We start from the raw sequence: 25,748 nt of genomic DNA, 5'->3' as shown, positions 1-25,748 counted from the left end.
CAAGTTATTTCCCCAAGAACTGCAAGGCTGTAAGAGGGGCTGGGTTCCTTGATATGAAAATTGTAGGAGAGCAAGCCGGTGGGGAGGCCACAAGTCGGGCCATGGGACCACGACACCAAGTGGGCCAGGTGCAATAAAGCCATCTCTGTAAAGCTGGCATAGCTCTCCCTTACAGCCCATGCTGCTCCCTCCTCAGGGTCCCCGTTGAGGAGGGACAGGGCACCGACTCTTACAGTCTACAGTACGGGAGCTGCCTAGGCATCATCTCACCTGGCCTGTATCATAACTGTGAGGAATAAGCATTTTTCTCCCCATTTTAGAGATAAGGACTCCAAGGTTTGGAAGGCATTGGGCACTTCCCCACAGCTTAGGAGTCAAAGCCAAGTGGTCTTACTCAAGGTTCATATCCTTCTTACTCCACGGGTGGAGACTTCTCCAATAGCTTCTGGTCATACCTTTCATGGTTTCTTGTCTGGCGACCTATCTCCATTCTTGAGTCCGGAGGACAGCGTTCACGCCTGATTTAGCTCTCCTCTCCACTGGTGTCTAATGCACGGCACTGAGCACAGTTCAGTGAATACCTCCTATACTGAATCTCAGTTCTTGGCTTTTCCAAGGTTATACACATGGTTCAGGGGTGACATATTTGATCCAGAAGCCCCGTGTGTGGAGATGGTAATAACCATGTGGTGCAGGGAAGGTCCTAGGAGGCCTAAGATTCATTTGTGGGCACCAAAGTTCAGACCTGCCCACCACCCAGGCTCACAGGCAGTCGATGTGTAACAAATATGCTGATAATAATAAATGATATTGGAGGCACGTTCTCTCATGTACAGCAGAGCCTGTTTGATTCTGTGGTTTTATTTAATTCTTAAAACCACCCTATGAGAAAGGAATGAGTATTACCTCTACTTCCCAGATGAGAAACAGGCTGACGGCTAACAAGGAGTGCGATGGCCCTTGACACTGCTAGACCAGTTGAGGCAAACGTGTGGCATCAGTGCTGGGGCTCCCCAACCCCTTGCTCCGGACAGACACCATTAATTGAATGGTGCCTGCTCTTCCCCCGAGTGTAGACCTCAGAAAGCACCTTCACAAAAAACACTATGGCAAGCCGCTCACAACTGGTTGGGATTGGCCCGGGAAGCGAACCTGTTTGCAATCTTTGAACTTGGTTGTTAGCTCACTGAGGGCAAGAATGGGCACTTGCTTACTATATCTTCAGCATGAAGAGCGGTGAAAGGCCTAAACTAAGCACTAAGCAAAGACTAGTTGCCTCAGAAAATCAACTGCCAACCGTAACGATGTTATTGATCCTTCACTACATACAAGTATATCCCCTGCTTTTCCAAAAGTCCACTGCACCACTTTGCTTTCACGAAAGTCCTGAATTAGTACCTGTTTTTGCCACCTAAAAGAAATCCAAAGAGGATTTTTGTTTGTACAAAAAAAAAGGTGGAAAGCAAAAACAGCATCCGTGTTGGTTTTGCAGTGAGTCTTACAGAGGCAGTGCAGACCCCAAGCAGCGAGAGCCACCCCACCCATTACACTGGGCATCTCAGCCTCAGCCACCAGAGCTCTGACCTGTACCGCTGAGCATCTGCACTTTATCTCCATGTATTTTGTGCATCCATTAGCAAGATGTGTCCTAAGGTATCAGGAAAGCCTAAGAGAGATTATTTTGGGGGTCTGGGAACACTCAAATGTTTTTTTTTTTTTTTTCATATAAATGAATGGGAATTACTTCTCTGCCTTATGCCATTTTGGCTTACGGAAGGCATCACGCGAGCACCCTGCTTTCGGGTAGTGGAGAAAACCTGTATCAGGCATTCTAACAGGTGTTTCACGTGCCTTATCAGAATTAATGCATACATGGACACTGGAAAGCCAAACGTCCAGATTGGAGGTTCAGGGCCACTTCCACTGGATGCACAGCACTGTAGTTCTCCACCCACATCCCCCCTGGATTCTTCTCACTTCTACATCCATCCTGACCTCCTCCCTATGCCCCTTATTCCAAACTGACTCCCCCCACTGTCCTGAACAGAGAACTTTATGGGCAACTAAGGGTTAGCACACACAAGCACGCACACGCATGCATACATACACACACACACACACACACACACACGCGCACACACACACACACCCCTTCAATCCCCTCCTCTGGACCTCCTTTTTATACATTTAATACACTGAAAAAAAAAAAAAGAGACAGAAACAGAGACAGACAGACAGACAGACAGAGAGAAAGAGAGAAAGGAAGAAAGCCAGGCTTTCCTTTACCAACCATTAGAAACAATTATCACTTTCCCCAGGCCCCAGAGCAGCTTCCCTCTTTGATGCCTGCCTTAAAGAGATAGAGGGGAGGGAGGGAGTGAACTGCCTTTCTTTCAATTTCGAGATTTATTATTTGGCATGGACAGATAATCAAGCAAAGAAGCATTTCCTGCGTACAAGGCGGGTGTGCAGAGTGGAGAGATGCCTCCTTCCTCCCACCCAGAGCTCTGGAAATAGCAGCAGACCTCGGGGCCTCCACCCAGGAGACACTTCCAGATAAGATAATTTGGTGTTTGATGCCCTCCAGCCTTGGGGCTCAGCTCTGGGGTGATTAGCACCTCAGTGCCCCAGAGGTCTATTCCTAACACATTAGGTATTTCACCCTCCTCAGGGATCTAATATCCTCTGGCCTGCACCTCCCCCAAGCATCTAGAATCCTGGGGTTTAGGGTACAAATTCTGGGCCTGATCAAAATGACCATGGAGAAGAAGCCAGGCTTACGAGGGGAACAGACCAAAGAAACTCATGGAAGGCATCCCTGTTCTGGAGCACCTGAACACTTTTACAGGTGGGGAAACTTACCTTTGTTACAGTAGAAATGGTTCACGGTCAATTCTATGGCTCTTGGGGACAGAAATTGGATGTCCCAACCTTCTTCTAAGGGAAAAGTTTACTCAAGAGACCTGAGAAAGAGCATCCAGAAGAGGTGGCAAGGCCAAGTTTAAACCAGCACCTGTGCTTCGAGGGCATCTCCTCACATTCTTGGGAGGCCGGTGTCACCACCCCCACTTACTCTACAGATACAGAGCCTGCCGAAGCCACACCTGTCGTGGCTGGTGAGCTCTGGGTCTGGCGCCTGCCTGCCCATGTTACTCCAAGTCTCTGTCCTATGATATAAGTGAGGACACTGAGGGCCACAGTGTGTGAACGGTGATCCCAAGGCGGTGATGACGATGCCCCAGCTGCTTCCACCTCTGTTAGCTCCAGTCTGTGTCACAGTGGAAGGGAGATTCACACGTACCCATTTTCAGATGGGTAAACTAAGGCCAAGGGTGAGGGAGAAAATACCAGCACAGCAGTGGCGGCTCTGAAAAAAAACGGCACTGGTCACTAGTTCCTATAGTATGAAGTGTGACTTCTCATAGTGCAACCCCAAGAGGTCAACGGCATCTCCCCACCTGACATACAGGAGGGCCAGGCGTGGGGCTGTGCCCAACCCAGACGCCCGTTTTGAGGAGGCACCGGGCAGGGGCTTGGGCTTCTCCAGCTAGTAAATCCTCTAACAAGGGAGAGTGATTAGTGTCGGATGTGGCGGTCGGCTTTTGTGCTGCTGACAGCACCTCCCTTTAAAGCCCTGGCTGGGCTCATTTCACACGGGGCCCTCCATAGGCCTGCTCCCGGCTCCGTAATTATGCCATTCACCAGTCACCCGGGCCCGCCTCTGAACTCCTGACCCAGCAGTGAAAGACTTGGGATCTCATTACTAATCTCTTAAGCCACCTAGTCTTCCAAAATACATCCATTTAACTTGGAGGCCAAGGCTTTGGGGGTGGGAGCCGGGGAGAGAGAAAGCCCAGCACAGGGACTTCTCATGACATGGCCACATCCCCTTTCTGAGGCCTGTGGCCCAAGCCCCAGGGCAGCTGGCCTGGCTGTCCGGCTCAGTGCAGGGCAGGCCTTTCTGAGGGTCAGTGGCTGGGCTTAAGGACCAAGAGGCCTTTGGAGGGGAAGGGCATCTGGGCCCACCTGTTTGTAATTTCAGGGGTGTGGGTAGGGGATGAGGCCTATGTTTGTTTTAATTATTATTATTGTTGTCGAGAAGGGAGGGAAAAAAATGAGCAGAAACTGCTAACATCTGGAGGCTGCTGTCCAGCTTACGTAATCTCCCGTCGCAGAGGAGGAACACGGGATCCCCAGCCAGATGGTCCGTGGGTGACTTCATGGCACGTGGGCCTCCTCCAACAGTAAGATGCTGACAGGGTTGGGAGAGTGGGTTGTGGGGCCTTCTTGAGATTCTTCAGGGGTGAGAGGTAGGAGTTTGGGGGCTCCCAGAGATCTCAGTTTTCTTTGGGTAGACTCAAGATTTTTTTCCAGCCAAACGTACAATTTTTTTTTGTTGTCTCTCATTCATTCATTCATTCATTCATTCATTTACATAGCACTTACATATGTGCAGCTTCCTTATTCCCCATGGTCTACTTGGTGAAAATGGATCCCAGAGGAAAAAGCAATAAAGGTAAGATCCTTCTTGCAAACAGCTCCCAGACCCATGCGGGAGGGTCAAGGTAAACGATTCTACAGGAAAATACTCAGAGAACAGCGTGGTTGGTTCTGTGTTTGAGGTCTGCACAGGTTGAGGGAGAGGCATGGAAGAAAAAGTTGCCTTGGCAATCTGTGCCTGAGCACCAGGTCTGAAAAGCAAAATGTTAACGTCATGTGGGCTCTGGAGAGCAGAGGCTGGAGAAGGAGAGGCGACGGAAGGGGAAAAATGGGGCCATGGCTAAGCCATGACAAACCCAGTTTCCCAGATGACGACACTGCAGAAGCGTGAAGGACAAAGTTAGAGATATGGACCCTGCTGCAAACACAGTTCTGAGCATACTGCTTTAAAAACAAACAAACAAACACATTGCTATCCTTTGGCGTTTTCAAATCTCTCTTTTTTAAAAGCATTTGTACCTAAAGGAATTCATACAACGTAATGAATTCTAGATAAGGATACATAAAAGCGGCGTAGACTGTGGATCAGATCAAGAGGGAACCGTTAGCTTCAACCCAAGTGCTAGATCGGAACGCAGAGATACTGCCGGCATAAGGTGAAAATCCTGAGGCACTGCTAACTCCAGATATGAATCCTGAAGCATCCCCATCTTTATTTCAGAGTCCAGAGGTACTGCCCATTCTAGAGAATTCCACTGAGCACTGAAACACTCCCAGTTCTAGCCCAGAATACTGAGATAAGGGGCCTCTAGAACAGGGCCAGCGAATGCCGTCTGCTCTAAATCCAGCATCCCAAAACCACCTGTGGAGAATCACACACCAAAGATGGAGAACACAAATCTGGTTAGCTTCCACCTTAAAATGCCCTCTCTACTGGGTCTAGAGTGGAATTAGAAAACACAGCCAACTCTCGAGCAGAGTCCTAAAACACGGAAGTCTCCACCATTCAGCTCAGAGCCACTCAAACCAAAGCAGTGTGTCACAGGCATCTCGTAGACCTTTTTTTAGCCCTTCCCTGGGAGCCCTGAGATGTTCATGGGTTAACCAGGAAAGCGCTGACCACATCCAAGCTCAGTGCCTGGTCACCGAAACCCTTGGTTAGGAATAGTTGAACAGTGGTTAATGGCAGTCTTGACCACACTGGCCTATTCAAGAAAGGTCAGAGGAGTGATTTTTCACTTAAAAACATCTGTGTACTGAAAGAACAAGCCTTTCTCAAGTTCATAAAAGTAGGAGTTTCCAGGTTCTTTTCTGTTTTTCCTCTGCACTCCCCGTCCATTCCTCCTCTTCTCCAGCTTTCCTAATTAAGATCTGTATGTTCCAAGTTATGTCCATGATGAAGCCTGAGTCACATGACCTGCAGAGACCCCCCACTTGATGCCAAGATGGCCCCACAGAGTGCACCGTCCATGGGTACTCACTGTAGCCCTCAGGGTTCCCCGATCCCTTCCTGAAACCTTGGTGAGCAGGAGCCAGAAACCACAGAATGATTGGCTCCCTTCTCTTTGCTTTTGAAGAGTAGGCAGTGTGCTTGCCCGGGCTGCCTTGAGCTTGATTTCTCCTAGAAAGGGGCCCCGAAGGATGCAGGGCACTGACTTATGCTAGGAACAAGAGGCCAGGGATTGTCATGCTTTTAGCAGTGTCCTGCTGACCTTCGAGCAAACACATGGGCTCTCATTCTTAAGGACAAAGGCGACATTGCTCTCTGATCCCACCTCTCCAGATATCAGAGGTAGCGCTAGTGATTGTGACATACAAACTGGGGACTTGGCCCGCCAAATGCCCAATGGACGCTGCTGACTTACGTGTTCACCACCCCATGAGCACATTCCTCTGAGGGACGGAGACTGTCCAGAGTGATGCTTTCCCCCAGTGGCGCCCTTGGCCAAGGCAGCACACATCTGCACAGAAGCAGGGTGTTGAAGCAGCTGTTCTGAGATGTGCTCCCTGGCCAGCAGGATCTGGAACCCACAGTGTGAACTCTCTGACCATGCCTACACCTGCCACTTCCCTGCACCTTCCACTGAGCGGCGGAAGTCACACACATCTTAATGTCAAGAGAATGTGGGCTGGAATCTCAGCTTCATGCCATTTCCTGACAGCATGAGCTTGAACCCTTTGGGGAGGGCTAAACTTCTCTGCTGCAAAATGAGATGCTGCTTCCTACTCAGGAGGGCTGTGACCAGGCTGAGAAATTCTCTTACACATGCAAGTGTTCAGACACTGCCCTACATGCTAGGAACAGAATTAACATTTCTCTACCTCATCCCCACCTACCTCTTTCTTCTTGGCTGTAGAGGAAGACAGGCTTGGGTTCCAATTCTAGTTTTCCCTGCCCCATCCCTTGGCCAGCTGCAGAACCTCGGATAAGTTACTCTGGGAGTCTCAATTTACTCCCCTGTAAACCAGTGAGTTAGGGGCCGCCTCACAGGGGCAGGGTGGGGCAGGTGTAAATGTGCTAGAACAGCGAGGGGCTCTGGGTAGAGCCCCTGGAGAAAACACCCTGCTAGCCTGCTATCCATACGGTTCCTGTCACTGTGGTCAACTACTGTCATTGCCATCATGTTACCCCTTTACTGTCATTTATTATTGTTTAAGCACTGCTTTTCCTCCCTCCCTTAATCTTCCCCACCTCCTCTCTCCCTCTCCCGCCTCTCTCCACCTGTCCTTCCTCCCACCCTTCTAGCTCTTCCTCTTTCATACTCTCCTTGGCTGGGCCTCTCACTGGGAGACCTCTAGAAGATAGAAGACAGCGCCTTATGTCTCCATCAACCACTGTAGGAATCTAGTCACAGGGACCTCACTGAGACCCTAATCTCTCCCAGAATAGTAAGGGGCAAAAGGGCCTTTACCGTGGCCCAGCTTCCAGAAGCTGTTTTCTACTTTCTGCACAAAGCTGTTAACAAAACAAAGCATAGGTTTAGTCATTAATATTTACCACATGCCTACTATGTGCCAGGCCTTCTTTTTCATCTTGGAAACAACAACGTAAACCCCTGTGCTTCTGTGGCTAACATTCTGGAGGAATGGGGGCACAGAGGAGGGTCATGGGAGGCCCAGAGCAGCAGAGAGAAGTTCAGGTGGGGTCCAGGGTGGGCTTTCAAAGCCCCTTCCCCCTACTCACATGGCAGCATGTGCCCCATCTGCAGAGGAGGAGACAAAGCAGGAGACTTAAGAAAGCCCTGCTTACTCTGGTCCCTATTGCATTTATCAGGGGACTGTATCCTGGCCACACAAGGGAATCACTTACATACGTTGCTTTGTACATTTAAGCCAATCTAAAGGAGCCATCACTCAGCAGACACTCTTTCCAACAGCACTGTTCAGTAGTGAACCCATCAGCACCCTCGGAGTACTCTCCGGGCAGCAAACCCTGTGGTAGGCACCGGAAATACCTACACATTATATGACAGAGCCCAAACCCTTAGCCACTCACAGGGCATTTGCTATGAAAAGCTGTGGACACAGGAAATGCAAACTACAAGGCAGCTTGTGCTCCGGGTCGTCGGATGGTTCCAGAAGAATGAAGGCTGCACCTGGGTGGGTGACCATATGGAAGAGGTGCCATTTCAGCTAGACCTTGAAGGATAGATAGCTAAGCCTCCAAGAGGTGGACACGTGCATGATGGATCTTGCAGACAGGAGAAATGGAAACCCCGAGACCCGTCTGGGGATTGCGGGTCGCCCATTCTGCCGGGAGTGCACCTGTCGGCCAGGGAGCTGTGTGGAAGGGCTGGCAAAAGTCATGCTAGACCCTGCCTGGTCTGGCCTTTGGATTTTAGAGACCACAGGGAACAATACAGAAAGCTTGGCAGGTGAGAGATCACGGAGACCAATATTTATTGTGAATTCTGGAAATTGTACCCCAAGGGCAAAACTCCTCCAGTGAGGATATATGCACACTTAAAAGATTTAAGACATTGTTTCACAAAAAGATTAACATGTCATATCTCACTCTGGAATAGAGAGAAATACTGTGTGTGTGTGTGTGTGTGTGTGTGTGTGTGTGTGTGTGTGTGTGTTTAATTTATTGGGAAATGGGGCGCCTGGGTGGCTCAGTCAGTTAAGCGTCCAACTGCTGATTTCGGCTCAGGTTGTGATCTCGTGGTTCATGAGTTTAAGCCCCGCATCAGGCTCCGTGCTGGCAGTGTGGAGCCTGCTTGGGATTCTCTCTCTCCCTCATTCTCTGCCCCTCCCCCACTTGCTCTCTATCTGTCAAACGAAATAAAAAAAAAATTTATTGGGACAGTTGGTACAGACCCTCAAAGAATTGGATTGACTCCTTTTTCCACCACATGGAGCAGAGATCCCTCTGTTAACCTCTGCTTCTGCATCTATGAAATGGAAACACAGTTCCTACTATACAGCTTGGTTATGAGGATTTAAATGTGATGACTGAGTTGAATGAATTTAGGTAGCAGTTACCATACGTCAAGCACTGCCCCAAGGGCTCCATGTGTGCTCTTTTGTGGAATCCTCATCATTACCACTGGCCTTCTCCATTTTACAGATGACAAGGCCAAGTAACTCGTCTGAGACCTGACTGTAAGTGGCAGCTCCGGGATGTAATATGCTCCGGATCAGCTCTGTCCAATCACAAGCCCACTATCTCCATGTGGCTATTTAAATTGAAATTAATTAAAATGAACGGTTCCTTGGTTTCGCGAGCAGTGCAGACATAGAACACTGGAAGGTCTATTGGAAAGTTGCTCTGGAAACTGGGCTCCTAACAGCTCTGCCTTCTCTGACATAAGGCTCATGCCCATAGTTCCTCCAATGCATCCCAGTCTCTCTGCTTCCTCGCACTGCACTGAATTGATACCCTTTCCCTGGTTCTCCACGGAGAGAACCTTGTTCCCACACAGCACTGCAGACCTGGGCTGGGCATCTCAGGCAGCGTCCACATTCCTGAAAGCAGCATTGTGCCAGCAGACCAGATCTCTCCCCAAACTGTGCTACATCCCAGTATGGAGAGAAATGCAGACACCAGCCAAGCATGCCCCTCCACCAGCTGCACATATGGGTCCACGGTGGGCAGAAGCCCAGGAAGTCTCTGTGGGACCGCCCTGGCATGGAAGCTTACTGCTCAGCAGGGGCACCTCTCATATGCCTGATGGAGCCCATCCCTCCCTGGAAAACTGAACATGCACAAATGTATCCAGGACCTCCTGGGACTTGGATCTGGCTGAAAAATGAGGGGAGTTTTAAGAAACCCACGGCTGGGGTGGAAGAGAGAGCGGAAAGCCCTTTTTGGTCTGGGTCTGTAGCTAACACATCCAGGCTACTTGGTGGGAGGGGGTGGGAATAGGGGGCTTGAAAAACAAACACAAACACACACACACACACACACACACACACACACACACACACACACAAACAAAAACAAAAGCCCGTGCATGGCCAAACCTCAACTCCCCTTGGAACCCCATCCTTTGGGCCTGGCTTGAGAAAGTTTACTTTCAGACATAGAGAAATGAGCACATGTGGTTTTGGGGACAGAATTCAATACCGCCGGAGCAGCGGGCTCAGCAAGCTTGACTGGCTATTGCTTCCTAAGTGCACTGCAGCCCCGGAGAGAGAACGCTGTTTACATTTTTTACATGTTTCTTGGGTACAGAACATGAAACTAAATTACACAGCAAAGGCCGTGCTGGCTAAACACCAGTGCCCCCACTTAAAACAGAAACAATTAAAAAATAGAGAGAGAGAGAAAGAAAAGGAAAAGAAGAAAGAAAGAAAAGGAAAAATGAGAATGGAGAGGGGTCTTAAGGGAACCTGAATGGGTAACAGGGCTGGAAGGAAGGAGTCTGGTCCTGAGTCTGAGAGCAGGGAAAGAGGACGTGGAGACTGACCACGAGATGTGAGTGGGTCAGGCTTGGACCGAAGACAAAGGAATCTTCCTAGAGGGGCCGTGGGGTGGGTTGGCAGGCCTGAGGCTGCTCTCCGTGGAGAACCAGTGGAAACAGCCCCAAACCACAAAGCCGTTCTTGTTCCTGGGCTTCAAGTCAGGAGGCAAGCAAGAAATGAAGACTCACTCCTGAAACCAGGCACCTCCCTGACCCCGGTCCACGTGGCACCTTCCTGGTCAGTCAGAACATGTCTGGTGCCTGCCAAGGCCTCTAAGGCCAACGCCAACTCCAATCGTCTATGTATCACAGCACTCTGCCAACTTCTGCCCTTCCCAATTTCGGCATCCTTGTCCCGTCCTTACTGGACACTGCATGCTACTTAAAGGCTAGGGGTTCAGTGATTTGTCTCAACCTCAACCCACAGCTGAAAATGATCCTTTGGACATAGTAGGTGCACAGTAAGATTATACCGATATCCAATCCAAAGAACAGAATCATTTCCTAGCACACAGGAGACGGAGAGGTTTAGGGAAGCTGTTTAAGCAAAGTCAAAACTTCATTAAATGAGGGCCAGTAGACTCTCAAAGTCTCTGTTTGTGCCCGAAAGAGTATGCCCTTAAAATAAATAAATAAATAAATAAATAAATAAATAAATAAATAACAATGATAAAACTCAGTTGTTTCTAACTGGATCCCTCAATTGCTAAACCTTCATAGGCAGAAAGAAGCATTTCATTAGAAAATCTTTCAGTTGCTATTAGAAGGAAAAACCACATTTCTGAATCAAGTGTTTCATCCTTGACAAACACCTGCCAGGTAGGGATTACTGCTGCTATTTTGTGGATAGGAAGTTGGGTAGGAGCAGAAAGAAATGGTTTGCCCAAAGTGACAGGGTTGGTAAGTGGTGGGCCCAGAGCTGGAAACCAGGTGGACCTGATTCTGATTTTCATCTTTTTTCTTCAAAAAGCTTATCATTCCAAGTTTTTCAGGGTCAACAGGACAGCTAGTATTTCATAAGTTTGAATAAAGACCGACAGAGTGAATGGGTGAAGGAAGGAGAAGGGAGGGCTGGGAGGAGGGTCTGGTGGTGGACTCCTTTGTTGGGACCCTGAATAATTCTGTAGATTTAAAGTCCCTCCCAAGCTGAGGCTTCCATGATAAATCCCAGGCAGTCAGAGCAACCAGCTCAGGCACTCCTTTCTGATGCAGGCGCTGTTTCTTATTCCCCTGAAGGGATTTTGGTGCCCTACATCCACGAGACAGGCTATAACAGGCCATGGGACTTTGTGTTCTGTCTCCTTAGATGACTCACACATGTGCTCTTGAAAAATTATTCATAAACCACCAGGAGAAAGCACATCCCGTGGGTATTTGGGAGAACTGCTTGGAATCTTCTCGGACATTTCAGTGTGTTCCTTCTGCCTGTCTTCCTTCTTCCACCATGGGCAGATGTTCTCACCAGTGAGAAGAGATGCACACTTTGGTGAAGTATGTGCAAGAAAAGGAAAGCTGTTAGAAGTGACCTCAACACTGAGCGTTGAGTCCAAGATTTCTCTCTGTCCTTTGCAAATCATATCATCTGAAAAGCACTGGAGAATTGCTTGCCCATGCAAAATTTCCCAGGGAGGCTGTTTCAATGACATACCAGCAGTGTGGCGTAAGAAAAGGCAAAAAGAAGAGTGCCATCAGTGAGGTGGTTCATCTCCCTGAGACTCAGTCTCTTCATTTAGAGAGAAGTGAAACCCCTCAGTTTTATAACGTGCTTTAAACCCCCAGGGCAGGCTCTGCATTACAGGAGGTGTTCAATAGACACCTCTCCTCTTCCTCAAACGGACATCCGATTCCGTTAGCCCCCTGCTTTTAATCTCTAAAGAGCTCCCCTCTGCACTTAGGATAAAGTCTAAATTTCAAGCATTTGAAGGAGGCCCCTACACACCCCATAAGCTCATCTCTCAACTTCCCCTTTATTTCTTACTTTTTTTTTTTTTTTTTTGGATGTCTGCCTCCACCTCCCTCCCCTGACCCTCCGCACTACCTACACTGCATCGTAAGTGCTTGTGGAGATTTCTCTCCCTTGTGTCCAAAGAACCAGCTGGGCATCTGATTTCTTCCTCTGGATGCAAGGAGGAGGAAGACACAGAGAAATGGCCTCTACTTGCTGGCTCAGACCTGGCGGAATGCACACATTTTGTGATTCTCTTACTGACATCTCAGGGCTTTCTGTGTACAGCACATGGCTTGTGACAAACCTGTAAATTGAGCCAAGGTACCTCTTCCATCCACAATTTTCTCCTTTGTGCTTTTTTTCTCCTATAACCCAGAAATAATTAGGCACTGATCTGAAAAATGGTTTTTTCACACTTTGGGGTTGCCAACTTAAAACATGCCCTATAGTTCTCCCATATTTCCACATACGTAATTTAAGTGACTTTCTGGAGAGGGCAATGCTGACCCTAAAAGAACGAGTGCCTACGGGTGGAGATCTACACAGCATGGCGGAAACAGCGGGGTGATATTTGGGGTACTGGTGTAGCAGTTCCCACTTTCTTGGTGTTCCTTGGATGCTTACTACCTATGAAAAGATGCAAAAGACACAGTTTCTCCTAGCTTCTTCTCCGGTGTCACTAACAAAAGCAGGTGGGAGCTGCCTCGTCCTGGACCTGAGCTCCTATTTTGAACACAGTGGCCAGCCCCCTGGTTCTCCCCCTTACAAGAGAGAGCCCCAAAGCTGCTCACTCAACCTTCTGAGCCTTACTGTCTGAATCTATAAAGTGAAAACAGTGATTCCTATTTTTCAGTTTCAGTAGGATTCAAGGAATTTGATGCAGAAGCTGGATCAATTTGATAAGTATTATTTTTATAATTTGTCCAAGACCTTCGGAAAGTGGGCAAAGGACTTCTCCCATCCCTACATGCTGGCTGTCTCTCGGCTGGCTGAGAAAGCTGATAGCACTGTGGTTTCTTCCTCAGAGAAACTCCCTCTGAACCCCACTCTTGGGTCTCTGGCTGCTGTTTCTAGTAGGACATACCCCACTGATGAAACTGTGAGCTCTTTGAGGGTAGCACTTCTTTGGGATTTCTCTTAAAATGCCTGGTGTGGTCCTGAGGACACAGGAAACATTCACCAACACAACTATTCTAACTCAACCAAATGTTGACCGAGCTTCTGTACTGTGGGGGCCAACGTCGTCTCTAAGTGAGGGTGTGGAGGAGAAGCCTAATATGTACAAGACCATTAACATTTGCACTACCCAATGAGTGTAAAAACACAAACAAACACACAAAAATCCACCACTAGGTGTTTTCTCCGCATTTGCTCTCTTAACATCTGCCAGGTAGATGCTGTCATTCCCTCTTTCCAGAAGAGGAAACTGAAGCTCCCAGAGGAGTCATCTGCTCAAGGTTCCCAAAAGTCAGAAGATGGGCAAAGAGGGCAAAGCCACAGCCACATGATTTCCACTTCACCCCATTAACCCCTATGCTCTTTACCTACTCATGTTTCTCAGTGTACGATTCAAACGTGCTTCTGCATGAGCCTATGAATAAATGAATACACAAATTATTGTAACACATGAAAAATTATGATTTATATTTTAATGGAAGGCCCAAAGTGTTATGGACATGCCCAGAGGCTGGTGATAACAACCTAAGGTAGAGTGGCAAAGGACTGACATACCCAATAATGGGTTGATGGGGTGGACAGAGAACGGATTACAAAGGAAGGAGGGATGTCTAGGGTCTCACCTGCCTTACAAGGCAGGGATGTCTCATTCAATCACCAGCTCAGTCTGAATGCCTTACGATGGCGAGCCTACTATATCACAAGGCACTCCATCCCCCTGTGGATAATTCTCATTCTTAGAAAGGTTTTCTTTATTTTGGCCCTAAAACTACTGCCCTGGAAATGCTTAGTCTAAGTTTTACCCTCAAAGGATTAACCAAATAAATTGGTTGGTTGACTCAAGGTCTATAATCCCTGGGGAGCACTGAACAGTCCAGATACTATTTCCATTTCCTCCTTAGGCCCTTGCAGAAGGAGGGAGGTGTGCCTGTCTAGATAGGAGGAAATGGACTGTGGTAAGAAGTGCTGGGGATGGGGCGTGGGGAGCAGGATGAAGGGGTATCTACACCTCATCTTGGCAGCCTATGGTGTAAAAGCACCAGAGCAATGCAAAACACGGAGACAAAATTAGGACAAGATGAAATTTCTGCAAGCACTTAACCCAAACCATTTCTGAGGTTCCCCGAAGAGAGAGAACTTGATTCTTTCAGTCCATTTCCATTTTTGTTCTGTCTCAGGGACTTCTTGAATTCCAATGGGGCCAGGAAGGTGCATGACCAAAATATCTAAAGAATGTCTCTTATTACAGGGTATTCAGCCTAATCTGCACATCTGGAAGTTCTGATGCCTCTGATCATGTCTGGCTATGAGACTCAAGGTTCGGGCTGGAGTAGCTTAGCCCTAACGAAATTGGGGGATCTTGCTGGAGGAGAATGGACGTGAGAGACTGGAAATTATTAGAAGCAAAGGGCTTTTACAAAACTGAAAGTAAGGGCAGTGCTCAGGAGTCTGTTAGGGGAGAATCCAAGAACTTCATGGTGTTTGCACTGTGATGCCAACAATGGGATCTGCCTGGCTTTCTTTCTGCTTGTTTCCTCAGGGGGATTTTCCAGGTATCCACTGACATCCAACTTTGGGATGTGACTGCATATTCCCAATCTCACTGCTGGCTTCAACGAGATCCTAACCTTAGGTTCTCTACGTCTAGGCTGTGTGGCGCTGGGGAAGCCACTCCACCTCTCAGTGCCTCCAAGATAGGGGACTGGCTGTGGAGGGTCCAATGCAGTGGCTAGTGGACCTCAACGGCCACTGCCCCCTCCCCCCCCCTCCCCTTTATCTGTTCCAGTAGTCACTCTCTAGACCCAGCTCCTACAGGGGAATGTCACGTATGCGTGCATGCGTGTGTGTGTGTGTGTGTGTGTGTGTGTGTGTGTGTGTAGAGAAACAGAAAAAGAAAGAGGAAGAAGAAAGAGGAGAAAGTATAAGTGTACTGGGGGGAGGTGAGGGGCATCTGGTGGACCTTAAGAATCTCTCTGGAACTGCCTTCTCTCCATCTCTCAAGCCATCAACCTCTTCACTGGAAGCCCTGACAGGGTGAAAATTAACTAGCAGCCTCCTCTAATCACTGCACAGGGTAATGAAGGCCATGGTTATACTTCCCCTCTTTTCTGTTGTCAGAGGGAGCTACTTTATACCCCAGGGAGAGCCTTACGCAGAATCACCAAGGCTCTGCATAGGTGTGTGTGTGCATGTGCATGTGTGTGCAGGACAGGGGCCGGGTACGGGCGACTTCTAGGCATTTGCTTCTAGTTGGGAAATTCAGAAGACTTTTGTTCTGACGCCCTCCAGGCTGCCTGCCTGGCCCTGCACCCAGCCTGTGCGACACATCCCCTCCCCTGACCCCGTATTCTCTAGTGAGCTGATCTCATTATGGCAAATTTAGTTACAGCTGAAGTCTCCTTGTAACAAAGATTATGTCCAAGCCCAGAGTAATGGAACCTAGTCGATTTCATTAAAATAAAATTGGTTACAATGAATAATTCAATAGGATGATTTTGTTTCCTCATCTCCTCTTTGTAGATCGAAGAGCTAGTATTTATAATGATTTTTCAAAATTGGATTTTTGTTTAGGAAGAGATAATCAACCATAATTCCTGACAGCCCCTCCTTACAAGGCTGAAATAATTGCCCATCGAAGTCTCCTTTCAAATGCTGGGGCTGGACAATTCTTTCTCTCCTTTTTCTCACTTTCGCAGCAAGAACGTTCAGTTGGTTCTGAAGCACAGCTGCTACCTCCGCTCTTGCTCATGTGTGATTCCAAATGCGTCAATTCCCTTGTTTGAATGATGTTTTTTAAACATTTCTAGAACTGGATGCTAGTGTTGAATTGGGAATTCCTGGCTCTATTGCTGGCCAGCCCTGTTGTCCCCAAGCAGGACCTTCCATGTCCCAGAGAGGGGATTCTTGGGCATTTTCTCTTTGTGGTACTCATTTGCATGCAGCAAGGTGTGTGTGTGTGTGTGTGTGTGTGTGTGTGTGTGTGTGTGTGTGCCCACGTGCACATCCATGCTCACACATATGTGCATGTAACTATAGCCAATTAAACACATCCTGTGCTGAAAGATGAGAGGATGAAAATGAATATAACTCAAAGCTGTTCTCAAAGAACGAACAGCCTAGGGGGAGCCAGACATGCACACAGGTAATTCTGGTTCAAGGTGACAGGTGCAACGAAAGAGGAATTCAGCAAGTACAGAGGTGGCACTAGATAAACCCTAGACATCCATCCATTCATTCATTCATTCTCTGAGTCATTCATTCACCAGGCTGGCACCATGCAAGATTTCTTTCGACTCTCCTCAGGGCAGTCAGAAACAAATGCAGATGAATAAATAATCTAATGCACAGAAACACAAGCAAACAGATGAATCAAAAGATGGCCAAATAAACACTGCAACTTGTAAATGAAGTGTACTTATCCTGTACCTCATCCAGTGATTTTCACTGGGTCCCAGAAGAAGGTCAAATGTCTGGTTCATCTAGAAATCAGGCCTACTACCCACACCCTCGAGTCAAGGAAGCCATATAAAAGAAGAATGGTAGGAGTAATAGCTCATCTGCAAGGCCAGGAGGCAGGCTGGCCTCTGAGATGGCCACCCGGCCTGGCAGTTGGAAGCACTGAGTCGTGTCTCGGGGAAATGGGAGTCTCGGAAGAAGGCAGGTGCTTGCTCAGCAGGATAATTGGAAAGGGGGCTCTGGGGACAGCACAGCCATCCCTAGAATCACACAAGCACTGGTGGCCCCAACCTCTTGCTCCCTCAACTAAACTGGCAGTCCCCTGGAGAAAGAACCCTGGAACATAAATAGTGCATTAGGGGACTAAGGACTGAGTCACAGCTTTTTAGAACGGGGAAGTCCTTGGAGATCATCAAGCTCAACTATCCTCTAATTTAAAGATGGCGGGAGGGGTGCCTGGGTGGCTCAGTTGGTGTCCGCCTTCAGTTCAGGTCATGGTCTCACACTTCATGAGTTTGAGCCCCGCATTGGGCTTGCTGTTGTCAGCACAGAGCCCGCTTTGGATTGTGGTCCCTCTCCCCCGCCCCTCCCCTGCTCATGCTGTCTCTCTCTCTCAAAAAATAAACATTTAAAAAACAAACAAACAAACAAACAAATAAAGGGGGGAATGGGGCCCAGAGAAGCAGGAGACTGGTCTATGGCCACACAGCAAATTGTGATAGAGTTAATTCACAGGTGAGTCCTCAAGGAGAGCACAACTTGGGACCGCCCCCAAAAAAGTAGGACTCCTCCCCAAATTTGGTCTTGCTCAATTGAATTCCACTGACATATCTAAAATGGAATTCTTTAACCAAATAGGAATTATAAAATGTAGGGAAATAGGACGACAGGCTTTACCCTACTGTGATGTTCCCTGCACTTAACCATCCCATGTCTCATCCCTGACAAATTGCACTCGTGAGGCCTTGGGATTACATTTGGTTAGCAAGATGGTCAGGTGGTCACCTCCAGTGACACAACGTTTGAGAAAGGCAGCCCGGAGGGGCAGAGCAGAGATGCGGAATGTCTGCAAGAAACAGCACACGCGGCTAGGACCTTACCTGGGAGGCTGCTGGCTGGCCGATGATGACCCAGCCTGGGCACTGCTGGTCCTGATGTGATACTGAAGCATTGGACGCCCACTGATCGAGGAACCCCTGTGGTGTGTAGACCCCACAATCCTTGATGCTAGTTTTCTGTTCAAACTCCTCACATACTCCATCACCATCATGGAAATAGCACCGGCTGGGTTCATCTGTAGGAGATGGACAGAGAAGGGAGAGAACAAATGGATATTCGTTCTCTGGTCTCAGCTGTCATCTGTAGCTGTGGGGTCAGATCAGCAGAATCTTCAGCACTGTAAAGCCCATCATCAGTAGTCACGAGGGAATATTATTTACCCTTAAAAATGAAGGAGGTTCTGCCATTTGTGACAACATGGATGAACCTGAAGGACGTTATACTAAGTGAAATAAACCAGTCGCAGAAGGACAAATACTGTATGATTCCACTTAAATGAGGATATAAAGTAGTGAAACTTATAGAAGGACAGAATAAAATGGTGGTTGCCAGGGGCTGGGGGGAGAGAGAAATGATTGAGGGTTGAGAGTTACTGTCCGATGAGTATAAAGTTGCAGTTATAGGAGACGATGTATAACTTTGCACTTACAGCTAACATTGTGCCTATGGTTATATTAAGTGTAGGTATGCTTACAAATTTAGAGGGTAGATCTTGTATTATATACGTTTTAACACACACACACACACACACAGACATTCACAAACACTTCGACCTTCATTACCCCAAGTGAGCCCCACAGCAACCTTGTGAGAAAGGCACTATTATTTTAATTACTTTAGTCTTCCAGGTTAACTGGACACTGAGATCCATGTGTCTTTAAAAACTGCCCAAAGTCACACGGTGTGTTAATGCCAGATCCTGGTGTCAAATTCCAGCTTTCACTTTCCAGGTTCTGGGTACATTATCTGACACCACAGAACTTCACAGTGGCAAACTGAGGTTTTACTGAACTCCAAAGAGAATTTAGGTTTCATATAAGGAGTGAAGTGATACACTAGAGGGACTGGCTTCAGTCCCAGCTCTGTAACTAAACTTTTCTGTTACTTAAGACAAAGCCCTTTTCCCCTCTGGGCTCAATCAGATAAGGGGGTTAGAGTGCTGGGACCCCAGGAACCCGTGCTGTCTACTGCTCTAGGCTCCTCAGGGCTTGTTGGATACTGTAGGAGTTCAAGTTCAAGGCCAAGTGAGTTCTCAAGCTCCCATGTAATTCAAATCACAGCAAAGATTTCTGCTTGGGACAACTTAAAGCTGCAGCTGGCTACAGTGACTCTCTGCCACAAGGACAAAGATCATGGAAGCGTACAGAGCTGGCAGGTGCTTTCTGAGTAGGCAGGACCTATACGCGTTGCTTGGTATTTCAGCACAGGAACAATACAAGGAGAAATCAGAATGCAGCCATCTGAAGGAGACCCCCCTGCCCATCCTTTAATAACTCAAATGTCAGGTAGTCTGTGCTATTTTCCCAATACCTCTAGGCAAAACTAAATACCCCTTTCTGTGTAGGTCCCTATTTTATAAAGATCCCTACCTTAACACTTATCTGTGTCATTATATGTACATGCTGCAGCTCCTTTGAAAGACTGAGCTTCTTGAAATCCAATCCCTATGTCATGTCTCCGGGTGAACTTATAATTATCATCCCAACAAGTATACTTTGAGACTGACAGGGATGTCCAGGCAATAGGCACATTTCCTAGGAAAATCTGAATATTGTCCTGGCCAAATCGGAGCATATGGTCACCCTAAGGATACTGCTTGATCTAGGACATCCTTCCCCTATTTACTCCAAAATAATGGACTGGAGCCCCATTTCCAATCAGGGATTGAATTTTACCCCTCATATCAGCTGGAGAACTTTGTACAATTAGCTTCACTCTTCAGCCTCTGGCTTCCTATCTGTAATATAGAAACAATTGTCCTAAATACTGTAATAATGTTGCATGGTGACAGATGGCCGCTACATTTATCATGGTTAGCATCGAGCAATGTACACAATTGTTGAATTGATATGTTGTGCCACTGAAACTAAAATAACATTGTATGTTAATTATACTTCAATTAAAACAAAAAGATAGAAATGATCGTCCCAGCCAAGACAACTCTCAGGATAGCCACAGAACTCTCATAGGAAGTGGATGTAAACATGCTTTGTACATTGTAAAATAACAGTCAAGAGAAAAAATGTTCTTTTAAGGGGTGGGTCAGTTTATTTATAGCTGGCTGAATGGAATCACCTAGTCCTCACTTAAAACACTTCGTCCAGCATTCCCCCCAAATAGGAAAAGCTAGGGTCAAGTAGAATTAAAACTTGGATTTCTAGGATGCTATCAGCAAAAGGAGCCCGTGAATTCAGGGGCAGCAGAATGTTGAGCCCCTTCCAAGCTCCAAAATCCCTTGTTTATTTCAGCAAACAGTTTACATAGCGAAATACTATCAAAAGAGCCAGAATAAATCAATTCATTATAATTCAATTATTTAAGGATGAGCCTGAGCCAGCAGAGGACTCCAGTGACCAGTAGCATGCCTGGCAGGCAAGCATGGAGAGAATACAGACTCAGCACTTCTCAGGAGCTCCAACCTCTTGGTGAACGTGGCCAACTTACATATAGTAAAACTTAGACCCAATCTGCGAGTGACCAGCCATTAATCCAGACTTTACTCTTTCAAAACTCAATAAAGGGAATTATAAAAAGCACAGGATTTGGCATCAGACAAATAGGACTTAAATAAAGTAACCTAGCCTCTCTGAACTTCATTTTTTCATCCAAAAAATAACAGGGGCAATGATGTTTACCCAGTGTTGTTGCACTGGCCTCATGAGATGACAGGTACAACGTCAGCATCTTCACTCATTTTGCTAATGGGAAACAGAGAGCCATAGGCGGTAAGGAGTCTGCTTCCAGATCACAGAGGGGCATGGTCGAAGAGTTAGAAGTAAGAGCCTGGCCCTTTTATACCCAGCAGAGAAATGTGCCCCACACCCCATGCTGTCTCCACAGAATAATGAAAGCACCTCCTTCTGAGGAGAAGATTGTGGGGTTGCTTGACTGAAGACAGGTAGGGTAAGATTATAATATCATATAAGATCTATTCTCTAACATGACTTCATTCACTTCCTCAGCAAAAAGACCTTAGAGTGGCAGCAATGGGGGCCACAGCTGAGTTCTCATGAAGGCTAACTTCTTTTATGTTTAAGACCTCAATATTTCTGTCTGCTCGGACTCAGAAGAACCAGGGAATGGTGGAGAGGTGAGGGTAGGCACAGAAGGTAAATAAGTCGCAAGGTAGTTAGGTATGTGATAGATGATAGATAGATAGACAGCCAAGCAGGCAGACAGGGACAGTTAAAAGAGAGATAGGAGGTAGTGGGAGGAGTGAGAAAAAGTGAGTGAGTGAGTCAAAGAAAGAGAGAAAGAGAGAGAATAAATATGCCTGGTTTCTCCCCCAAGGTTCTGCTGACATAGCTACTATGAGCCACTTTTTGAAATAACATCCTCGGACTCTGCTACTCATTTTCTCTTGCCACTAGAGTCCCGGGGGCCCTGCAGCTACATCTGCCAGTCTACAGCTGGGGAATTTTCTCTCCCGCTCTACTCCCATGCCCCAAGCACCGTGGAGAACAGAGCGAGGAATGGAATAAAAATGTGTGGCCAGGAAAAACAAAGACAGAAACAACAACACAATAACACAAAACTGGCCTTCCTGTTTTCATTACACAAATTTACTTGGTACTTTTTGAACACTTTATGCTGGTAGCTGAGCAGGTTGTAGTCAATACCAAGGTCAAATGACCACCCTGCCACCTGCCTTCCATGTAGTAGATAGGTGTCATTGATAATAATGCATCCCCTGGATGGAGTAATGTGAAAGCCGACTAGACTCTCAAATAATTGTTGAATGAATGAATGAACAAATGAATGAATGAAATTCAGCACTTCCAATGCACATACTCCTGGTCCAGCATAGTTTAGACTCTTTACCCTTTGAGAAGCTTCTTTGGGCAGGGTCTGAGGGTATCGAGAAAGAGATTAGATGGCAGCTGTGACTGGCTTACAGTAGGATTGCACTGGACAGTCTGATTTCGCTACATCACCCCACGTTCCCCTGACATAAGAGACCTCCTTGTCTCAGACCCACCCCTTTTCATGCAGTGGCACATTTAGAAACCTGCTCTATCCAGCTAGTGGACTTTATGTGGGGGGTGGGGGGCAGGCATTGCCAAGTCTGTCATCCCCAGTTGAGCTTTTCTTTGATAGATACTTTTTTTTTCCTTTTGGAAGAAATGCGGTCAGCCCCAGGAGCCCGAGGCAGATGGACTCTCTGTAAGTGGACAGACACAGAGGATGCCACTTCTCATTGGCTTAATTTTCAATTCCCATCTGTCTGGAGCATCAGGATGAAATGCCATGCTTCTGCATTCCTGAGGCTTGTCTGAAGGACACTATTTGAGATAGTCAGAGATTACCGCCCCTGGTTAAAAGTGTGGAAGCCAAGTCTTAGGAAAATGAGATGAGTTTACCTTGGCATGTAAGCAAAGGCTGGGTTTTAGGCTATTGTCAAGTGTTCTTGTCCTTAAAGCCAGAAACCCTGGATTGAAGCCTCTAAATCTGTCCATGATTACCAGGTAATCTTGAATATATTTACTTACAGTGGAACTACTTCAACCCAACTGGGGGACACTAATTAACTTAGCTTGATTAGACGCATTGTGAATTAGCAACACCACTAGAATTCTTGGGGTGAATGAATAAAAGAAATAGCTAGAGAGTCCATTACTGGAAAAGGGAGAATGGACTTAAATCGCTCATGTCAGCTGAGTACAAGATCTTAGGATGATTTCCACTAGACCTCACATCAAGAATCTTGAAGACCAGACAGTCACAAGCTATTGGCCGCTGAAAAAAATGAACGTAAGCCACTGTGTTCTTCAAACAAGACCAGAGATAATGTGTATTCTTCAGGAGAGTGGGATAATTTAGCAGATTTGGGCTATCATTAGTCTACCCCAAATACATATCTGCCCATACCATGCTTCACATATAATGCTTTGACAGATCCCTCTGTTTATGGAGGAGATCCTTTTCTTTAGCTTGGCATACAAGACCCTCCACAACTGATCTGTCCTGCAGTTTTCTAAACCAGCCCACTTCCCATCATTCTTCCATCCTCTCACAAGTGTTCTTTCCTCTGCCTGGGATGTAGTTCTCATTTTTCCTTTACTAATTCCTGCCAGTTCTTCAGATGTGACTAAAAGTGTCTCCTCCAACATGGTGGGTCCATCCTCCCTTCTCTTCCACAGACTCCCATCCTGGCTGGATTAGAGGACCTTCCTCTGTGCTCCCTCTTACAATTCCCAGATTCCACTCTGCCCCCATCCAGCTTTTGTCAATCTGTCTATGAACAAGACCTTCTTTCAGCCCTGTCCCAGCAGGCAGGGAGTATCTCTGGGTACAAAATTGCTGACTCTCATATCTGTATTCCTAACTCATAGCATAGTACCTAGAGTGAAGGGGGTACCCGACAAATGGCTGAGGAATATATGAGCAGATGAATGACAGATGAAAACTAATGAATGCCTCATAATTAAATACTTTATTACCAGTTTATGCATGTTCTAAACTAAGCATACTCCTGTGTGATGTGACTACTGGCCATACCATGAGAGTACTGCAAACCAGATTTCATCAGAGTTATCTTCCTTCAGTTTAATGACATATTTTTGTCTAAAAGTTTATTAGCTTCACTATCAAATGTCTTCAAACTTTGGGATTGACTGCAGTTATTCTAAAACAAACCCCTCCTCCCACACACAGTGGTTGTCTTGCAAACATATCCATAATGCCCCACTGGGACTAAGAATCCAGTAATCTTTTTGCAAGTATTTCAGCAATGAATGGGTAACAAATAAGAGGCATCAAAACTTTCTGGAGATTTAGGAGTGTGGGCTGTTATTATCCCCAGCTAAGATAGCTTCTAACTTTTCAATGAGAACTGCAGAAGAGAACCAATTCACGTAACCAATATTTATTTACTCAGTATCTGTTCTGTGTCTGGGCTTGTACTATGGATACAACAATGAATCAGACTGGGCTCCTCCCTTGTGGGTGGAATCAATACTATTTGGGAAAATGGGAAAGGCTTGCCAAGAAGATGGTTTGGGGCAGCATCTTGGAGGAAGAAAAGAATTTGGGCATTTGAAAGGGAAAGTATGAACAATGGATGAGCCTCAATCAATAGATGTGTCTATGAGGAACCTGTCAAGGTTAGAGCTAAAGGAGAATGATGGGTCCTAGAACTGATGAACTGAAAAGCTGATCTGAGGCCAGACTAAAGAAGAATTGCAATGCCATGTTGAGGTATTTAAATTTTACTGTTTAGAAATAGGGAGGCTTTGAAGATTTTTCTGAGCAGGAAAACCTGTGATTTTCACACTTCTAGAGGCAGTGAAGTGTAAGACCTGATTTTGTTTGGCAGGTGTGCCATTTATTATTTATGGACTTTGGGGAAATTACTTAGAATTTCTAGACCTTGTTTTCTTCATGAATAACGACTGAAGGATTGAATATTTACTATCATGCCCACATCACTTAATAATACATGCAATTGTATAATCACCAAAAATTTTTGCTTAATTGCTTCTATGTGCTAGGTACTGTGATAAACTGTAGGTACAGAGTAGTAAATAAATCATCCATGACCTTCACCCCATGGGACTTACAGCCTAGTGGTAAATGTAGATGAAGCACTCAGGACATAACAGGTGATCAGTAAATGGCCTATGACAATGATGATGATCTTGGAGCTGAAAGCAATTATTTCATTTCATATATGGCAAAGCTGAGATTTACAGAACTGAAGTGATTTGCCTTTAGAGAACACCTCTAGTAGAGACAAGACTAGAACACTGGTTCTTGAATACAATGCCTTTTCTATTGCCCCATGCCAATTTATCAGACTGGGTTTTCAGTATATAATTCTGGTAACAAAATACTTTGTCACCCTTAACTAAGTTTCAATATTCCTTTTGGGAATCTCTGATTTCACTCTTCGCAATATCCCTAGTATGGGCTAACTGTCTGTAGTCTGAGAAGCTACTGGGGTTACCAAGTCTCTGACCCATTGAGGGGAAAAACTCTCTTCAGATGGGGAGATGACAATTTTGAGTAATAGGAGATGTAATAAGTAATAAAACTCAGGAAGTAGCAAATAATTTGAATGCACACTCTCCTGAGAACGGCTACCTTCCAAAGGTTGGATTTACCTGTGTTTGTAACCTTCTTGTTTATGAAGATGGGTCAGCTTCTGAGAAATTAGTATCTGCTTCTATTTCCAGCTGAAGGAACAGTGATTGGCATTAGATATTCTTTTAGTTCAATGATTACTATTTTTTGTATTTTTTAAATACCAGAAAAAAATAATGCTTTTAAAATCAGCTGTTTGTTTAGGGATGGGTCCAACCACAACAAGCTGCATGCCACATAACAATTCATCCAAACAACAACAAAGGACCAAAAAATGCACAATCTTTGTGTCCAAATAATAGCTTCTTGGAATGGAAAACTGGAGAACTTAACCCCTGAAGGTTTACAAAGGGGAAGCTTGGTGGGGAGGTGGGGGTGGCAATGTTGGCATGTGTCTCCTCTGGAACAGAAATAGCTGCACTTTACATTGCCTGTGTTTCAAAGGCTTCATGTCAAACCCA

The 25,748-nt window shown here is 46.4% G+C and overlaps 1 protein-coding gene across 1 annotated transcript in view; it reads right to left on the bottom strand.

Moving 5' to 3' along the window:
• Positions 1-25,748, bottom strand: part of PAPPA (pappalysin 1) — a gene marked incomplete at its 5' end in the record, with an annotated part of 243,324 nt that overhangs the window by 81,877 nt on the left and 135,699 nt on the right. The window contains one exon of the mRNA XM_040481178.1: positions 18,027-18,220. Coding sequence (XP_040337112.1) covers positions 18,027-18,220 — 194 coding nt within the window. The remainder of the gene's footprint in view (positions 1-18,026; positions 18,221-25,748) is intronic.

Source organism: Herpailurus yagouaroundi, unplaced genomic scaffold (assembly GCF_014898765.1).
Source record: "Herpailurus yagouaroundi ecotype Mexico unplaced genomic scaffold, PumYag 160, whole genome shotgun sequence".
NCBI lineage: Eukaryota > Metazoa > Chordata > Mammalia > Carnivora > Felidae > Herpailurus > Herpailurus yagouaroundi.
This window is presented reverse-complemented; position numbering and strand designations above follow the sequence as displayed.